At 35.1% G+C, this 7912-nt stretch overlaps 1 protein-coding gene across 2 annotated transcripts in view; it reads right to left on the bottom strand.

Moving 5' to 3' along the window:
* The window catches only part of SCFD1 (sec1 family domain containing 1), a 131171-nt gene that overhangs the window by 78120 nt on the left and 45139 nt on the right, over positions 1 to 7912 (bottom strand). For both annotated transcript variants that reach the window (XR_003681874.2, XM_007118118.3), the window contains exon 11: positions 2719 to 2858. Coding sequence is in view for 1 of the 2 variants with exons in the window: in XM_007118118.3 (XP_007118180.3) it covers positions 2719 to 2858 (140 nt within the window). In the remaining variant the exon portion in view is untranslated. The remainder of the gene's footprint in view (positions 1 to 2718; positions 2859 to 7912) is intronic.

Genomic DNA, 7912 nt, shown 5'->3' with positions numbered 1-7912 from the left:
GTCGCAAGAGGGAAGAGATATGGGAACATATGTATATGTATAACTGATTCACTTTGTTGTAAAGCAGAAACTAACACACCATTGTAAAGCAATTATACTCTAATAAAGATGTTAAAAAATGCATATAATACTTATATATATAAACAAATTTAAATTTTATTTCTATTCTTTTCATTAACTGTATCAATTTTCTCTTCACCTATACACTATTAGAAAAAATAAAAAGATATTTAAGTGACTGAAAAACAAAGGAAGAGAAACCACAGTACACCAAACATCAATTAAATATTACCAGCCAAATTAACATATAGTGTCAAAGGGTCCATGTAACTACAAAGATGTACTAAAAAATATTACATGCTGTGAAAAAAACTGTAACTGTGAAAAAAATCTTTTAATTCTGTAAATTCAATATCTAGAACACCACTGGTAAAAATAGAACGTGGGCCCAGTTTTTGTTTGTTTTGTTTTTATTAATTTTTACTGGAGTATAGTTGCTTTACAATGTTGTGTTAGTTTCTGCTGCATAAGAAAGTGAATCAGCTATATGTATACATATATCCCCATATCCCTTCCCTCTTGCATCTCCCTCCCACCCTCCCTGTCCCACCCCTCTAGGTGGTCACAAAGCACCGAGCTGATCTCCCTGTGCTATAACATGAGTATTTTTCATCTACAGCCTTAGGGGAGGCCAGCTTTTTCTCCTTTAAGAAAGAAATGGTCACTGTCCCCCTTCCTCCACGCTGACACTTGATAACACTTCACTAATGATCAGCACAGAAATGACAAAAGCTCCTGAAAGAATTCTGAGAAACACAGTCCAGTTTTACATGACAACTGCAGACCCTAAAGGAGGTCCAGCAGAGTCTATGTTGTCAGAAAACAGCAGTGAGCAGGTAAAATGTGCTGGTTGAACTAAATGATCCTTAAAATCTCTAGTGTCTTTAGGTCTCAGGACTAACAGACGATAATAACTGCTTGTATTTACTGAGTGCTGACTGTATGACAAACACTATGCTAAGAATCTGTCTCTATTGTCTCATTTAATTCTGACCACAGTCTTGGTGAGGTACATATACACTACTGACAGCTAAGACCAGGGACTTTAGAATCTGCCAGAGCCGGTTTTTATACCTGGTTTTACCAATGAAAGCCGGATGATTTGGGGCAAGTTACTTCTTTATATTATGTCAATCTTCACAACAACCTTCTGAAATAGGACAAGAGGTAGAAGTATCATCCCACATTTTACTGATGAGGAAAATGAAGCTCAGAGAGATTTAAGTAGCTTGTTTAACTCCATGCTGTCTCCCAGCATCTGTGCCCATATTGCTATTGTAGCATGACATTCAGAGTGAGGGCTATTCCTACCTAACAAACAAAAAATTAAAGTTCTTACTATTCAACTGACCTCTTAAGTTGTTCCTAAACATATGGTCTGAAACGTGGGATCCTCCCGGACCGGGGCGCGAACCCGGTTCCCCTGCATCGGCAGGCGGACGCGCAACCACTGCGCCACCAGGGAAGCCCCCAAGCTTTTGTTTTTCTATTAGGGAATGTGAACTTTAAAATTAACTTTAAAATATCCTGCATCCTCTATAAACAATGTAAATTCTTATACTTTACGATTCTAAAAGGAAATGTAGACTATATATAGGATTCCAAAGAGAAGAAAATAATTTAAAATAAATTATAACAGTACCCAAAATTGCATTAGTCAGAGAGAGAAAGACAGTGACTTTTCATTGCAGAGAAACTAAAATTCTTTGTTAAAGCAATGTGATTTTCCAGTGTTTAAAAAAAGTTATAAATAAAAAAAAGATAAAAAATACAAAAAAACCAATTGTATTGAACCAAGTCTATATCCTACTTCTCTTTAAACATAAATGAGACCAAAAAGAACAGCCATATCAGGGATATATATATATATATATATATATATATATATATATATATATATACACAGATAGATACAGTAACAGTTGAAATAGTCCAAATTATAATAAATAACACTGTATTTCCATAATTGTTGATGAGCAACATTCTTTTTCTCTCAGAGGAATGATTTTTTTGTTTGTTTTTTAGAATGATTCCTCTAGCCATAATGACCACTAGACAACTTTTATAGTAGTTACTCAGCTCATGAAGTACCTCAACTTTAAGGGGTCATAGCAACACATAGGATCTGCATATCTACCTATAATAAATCACATGGCAAATTGTTACAATTTTTTCACCTATTATTTCTAATGTACTTTGAATAAATCTTGTTTTCAGGCTTAGGTATTTTCTCCACAGATATCTAAAATTGGGTTTGTATGAAGGCAAACATGGAACAAAAAAGGAAAATCACACTTTGATGTTTCCCTATCACAAAAACCGATTTTAATGAAAGGTAGAAATGGTGCTGCAGAGGGTCAATGGGGATAGAAATGAAATTCAGAAAGACTATCTGTAAAATCTATAAAATCATATGGTGTGAACTTATTGAAAAGGGAAGTGGCTCCCCCAAAACAACTAACAAAAACAACATAAGAACTAGGAAATTAAGCAATAAAGACAGAGCTCCATAGACTACTTAATTATAGTTCTTATTCATGGTGTAGATGAACCACTGTGACCTGTTTTGATTTTTTTTTTAATAAACCCATTAAGTCATATGACACCTGCATATCTTTTTAGGGGGTGAATCTTCTACTTATTGTTTTTCTTATTTACCTTCCTTTATGTTTCTGCCAAAATTTATCAACTGGAGTTAAATCATAAGACTTCTTGTTTTTTCTCTTTGGTCTAGCACCAGCTGGGGAATTCTCCACTCCTGAAGACTCTTCCAAATTAACTCTGTTCAAGTGGAAATCCTAGGGAAAAATAATTGTTTTAAATAACAGTTTTCTGAATTTAAGAACATTGTCTACAATAAGAAAAATAACACAGATTCTTACTGCCGTTTCTACTATTTCTAAGGACAAAATACAGATCTGAAATTAAATGTCCTCCTTCCAATGTTTTGTTACATAAAGGTACCTTTAATTGTTTATGTATTTTAATTTAGTAGTAGATGCATATGATTACAATTTCAAAAAACACATAAAATCGTGTTAAGGTTCTTGTGTATCCTTCTAGAAAAATATTTTTATATATGTCAGCAAACATATCCTTTAAATTTTAAAGAATGGGATTATAATATACATACTTTGTACTTTACTTTTCTCATTTAATAATGTATCAATATTTTGAGCTCTTCCTGTATTTGAATATGCACATCTACCTCATTTTTATCATGTATACATAGTAGACAAATATTTGGCTACATTTGACCACGTCTCTTGATGCTTAATTGTTTCCAGTAACAAACATAACCTTAAATGTAATTTTTAAACTCGTAGAGAGTCTTAACAGTCTGACCTGTTACTTGATGGATTGCATTAAAAAAAAATTACAACAGAAGCTACAATAGTAATAGCACTCCCTTTCACATAAATGCTAAGAGCCAGTCATACTAATAGTTGCTAAGCTTTTCTGAGCAGACATAATTTTACTCACGTGAGGCTTGATTTTTTTTGCCCTTTCTCAAAAATCAAACATACAAAAAAAAACAAAACAAAAGTGAGCTATCTTTTCTATTCTTTCTCCCTCCTTCTTGCATTAGACTTGTGGGTTCCTTTATGTAATAGCAGTATTTTATGGTTCAACTCTACTCTGAAGAATAGTGAGCTAGAGATAAAATATGGATATCAATAAGCATGAATGATGAGCAAAATAAATTATATGGAGAAATTATCTAGCATGACTGTGATACAATCATCTTCGTTCTAAGATATAAGTTCTTAATGATTAAACTTCTAGGTCTTAGCAAATTAAATGTACTGAATATAATTTAATTTCCTCTTGACAGGAAAAGGTCATTAATACTGAGATTGGATCCTTAGACCATACCCTGTAACTATCTCAAATAAATCCTTTACAATAGCTTACTTCCTTGTCATTTTCCCCTATGATATAAAAAAAAAGAGTGCAAAATATATAGATGTCTAACTGCCAGTAGAGTAACAAGCCTCTTGACAAAGAAAAGTATACTATATTGTATTTCAACCTGTTAGTATTATGTCTTTCCTATGGGCTCCTTATATTATCATAGGATAAACATAACATAATATAACCCTATTTAATCCCTTTTCCCTTCCCATACCTTAACCTCACCTTGGCACAGCAAATCATCCATATAGGAAGAAAGTACAATAAACAGGTGTAAACAGCTACATCTGAGAAGAACCTTTGTTTTTAAAAGTTATCTAACAAAAGTACTATTTCCGTGGTGATGACACACAGCTCATTCAAAACACAAGTAACTTGTTAGCAAAATTACTGCTCTAAAAATAGGACAGCATATTATTACTAAAGTATTGATGAATACTTAAAACACAAAATGATAAAGGAATCAAAGATGTTAAGAGTTTTGAGAAATAACATAATAGCGGCAAGAAACATTCCCCTTGTTTGCACTAATAGCCAGGCAAATAAGGAAAAGTAATTTCAGTCTAGAAAATTGGGAAATCAGAACATTCTGTGCTGTACTCAATCATGTTAAAGGAACTGAAGACATGGGTATAGAAGACAACAGAATTTAGTTTTCACATGGTAAAGTCTAATCTATTTCCACTGATATTCACACTTTCCTGACTTAGAAAACTGGACAATGGTGTGCCAAATCACCAGATATAAGTAAATCCCACTGGGAAAACATGGGTAAATCATCAGCAGTCTTGTTTTCCTTTCATGAGTTAAAGCCGACCAGGAGAGGCAGACAGAGCTAATATTAACAAAGTTACATTTGGGTAATATAGGTTAACACCTATTTACGCAGAGCTAAGATTTATATTCACATGAGAAAAAAAAGCCAAGCAAAGTAAAAGTAACTTTTATTTTGGCAAGGAATTGCGCCAAATCTAATTAAGTCTCTAGATCTATCAGTTTACAGGAAATACTGGAAAAAGAGAAATAATGTCAAATTGTACCCCACAAAGATACAATCAACCAAATGCAGAAATGTCATATATCTTTAAGAAAACGAGTGCTTCTAAAATGTTTTTCTAATAACCTTTTAAAAGTATATATTAACTTGGAAATGACTTCCTTTTCTCTTCTTGAGTGGCAAAAACAAAATAAACTTTACTAAAGTCCTTATGTAATTAGTACAAATTCTGATTTAATATTTTAAATAATGAGAGTCAGTAGCAGAGGGCCAAAGGCACAAACAAGGGCACCTAAGATTCAAAAAAACAAAGGCCAACTAAAGGACAAGACACAGCAATGAAATAACGTCCACCCTTTGCCTAAAACTACTCATTGCAGTTGAACAATCAAATCCACAGCCCCTGCAAACAAGACACGACAAAAAGGAATCATGACTTTCTAATTACTAATTTTACTTCTTACATCCTGAGAAAAGGAAAGGGACACTGCAAAGTTTTCATCAGAAGAGTGTATCTCCCCAAGAGACAACAATCACCTTTCTGACACACAGAGAGGCTGTGTGAATTTTCACAGCAGTTTCCAGGGCCTGATATATAAATATTATCAATGTTCTGGATTTTCAGGCAAAGATATTTAATATAAAAAGCAAGCTCCAATTTCAAGTTAAACTTGAAACTCCCATCTACAACTTTTACTCCATCTTGTGGAGGTGGAGGGTATAACTATTAAGAATTTTGAAAGCTCGGAAGAAACCTCAAAAGCTGCAGTTTTAACAATCAACAAAAAATGGCTTGCTTACAATTGGTTATGATATCTCAGTTGTAGTTTTTTCACATCTAGAAACTGTATTAAGATTAATGAACAGGATTAACTCAATGTAAGTTGTATAGGTTGTTATAACCAATTTCCTCAGAGACTATTTTCATAAGACCTAAATATTTTAATAATAATGTTACTGAGAAAAGATGGCTTAAAGGGCAATATGGAATCTGAGAACCTCGCCTAAGAAAGTTAGCTAGAGATGTGCATTGCTCTATTATTTATAACAAAAAATAAAAACAACAACCCAAATGTCCACAGGAATCCACTACTGTAACCTCCACGCGAGCAGGGATCATGTCTCCTTTGTTTACCTTGTATCCCAGGGACCAGCAGTGTCTGGTACAGAGGTGGCACTTAATAAATATTTGTTGAATTGAATTCCTTGGAAACACATGGTTTCCAACTTTTTATTCTGTGAAGTGAAGATTAGAACAAAGCTCCCCAAACTCCTACCATATACTTTTACTGTCTTGTATTTTTAAAATAATATTTTAACTTCAAATAGTAGAAAATAAAAATTAGTATATCTCACAAGGATACAAGGTCAGTTGTAAAAATTCATTTCATATTCCTTATTCTCATTTCACTCTGCAATAGTAAAAAACCTCAAAATCAGTATTAGCCTTGTCTAGTTTTGGGGAATGTCTGCCATAACTTGTGTTTCCCAATTTCTCTTCTGACAATGGGGACTCAGCATATTCCCTTACATTGCAATTACCTGTACACACATCTTATCTCCTGCACTCAAAGCATCATGTACTTTAATTTCCTCCAGGAACTCTTCAAGTTTAGGAATTAGAAAGGATCCCGGTATCTCGATGCACTATATGGCGTCCACACACCACTGGCAGGAGTGAAGAGGTGACTCCTGATCTGTACGCTCTTACTAAGACCCTTGCTCCCACCCAACAGGCAGGGCCCCACCAACCAAATCTAATTTGAGACTATCAAAATGATCTCATCATGCCACCCCTTTTCAGATTCCATCTCTCATTCTTACTGGATTCCTGAAACCATTCTGTCTACCCTCTGGAACTCGTACTCAGTCATCGGCAGAATCTCCTATTCTGAACATCTACTCTCAACTTCCACTGAACACTTTCTTGTTCTAGTTGAACACCAACTGGCTATCCCCTGTAGCCTTCTCAGACCACAACATTTTTTTTTTTTTTTTTTTTTTTTTTAACCTTGTCACACATCTCAAACCACTGGACCCAGGATTGGGCTAAGTGTCTTCCTTGTTACTCCCAGACTCTTCACTTGTCCTCTTCCTTAAAACAACTCCAGCTTTGAAACTCCCATCATCAGCCTATAACCGTAATTCTTAATCAGAGACAATTTTACCCCTCTCCACCCCATGGGAATATTTGACAATGAAGACATTGTGGTTGCCCAGAGCTAAGCGTTGCTACTGGTATCTAGAGGGTAGAGGTCAGGGATGCTGCTAAACATCCTACAATACACAGGACAGCCCCCTACAGCAAAGTATCATCAGGCCCAAAATGTCAATAATGCCAAGGTTGAGAAATCCTGGTCTGTAGTCAACCTGGTCACTAATGCCTCATACAGACCTGCAGGACACTCTTATCTCCACAACCAACTCTTCTCTTTCGATCATTCCCCAATAGGGAATACACAAACGTGCTGTACTTTCTCTCACTTAAAAATCTTTTTTTGACTTCACGTCCCCTTCCAGCAGTCACCCCTTTTCTCAGCTCTCCTATACGGCAAAACTCTTTCAAGGCTTGTCTATATTCTCTCACCTATGCCTCTTCTTCCAATCTCTCTTATACCCACTTCAGTGTTTAACCCCTACACTACAGAAGCCACTTTTTTTTTAAACATCTTTATTACAGTACAATTGCTTTACAATGGTGTATCAGTTTCTGCTTTATAACAAAGTGAATCAATTATACATATACATATATGTCCCCACGCCTCTTCCTTCTTGCATCTCCCTCCTTCCCACTCTCCCTATCCCACCCCCTAGGTGGTCACAAAGCACTGAGCTGATCTCCCTGTGCTATGCGGCTGCTTCTCACTAGCTATCTATTTTACGTTTGGTAATGTATATATGTCCATGCCACTGTCTCACTTTGTCCCAGCTTACCCTTCC

The sequence above is a fragment of the Physeter macrocephalus genome, chromosome 11 (genome assembly GCF_002837175.3).
Source record: "Physeter macrocephalus isolate SW-GA chromosome 11, ASM283717v5, whole genome shotgun sequence".
Classification (NCBI taxonomy): Eukaryota; Metazoa; Chordata; class Mammalia; order Artiodactyla; family Physeteridae; genus Physeter; species Physeter macrocephalus.
Note: the sequence above shows the minus strand (reverse complement) of the source record. Positions and strands in the feature narration are given on the sequence as shown.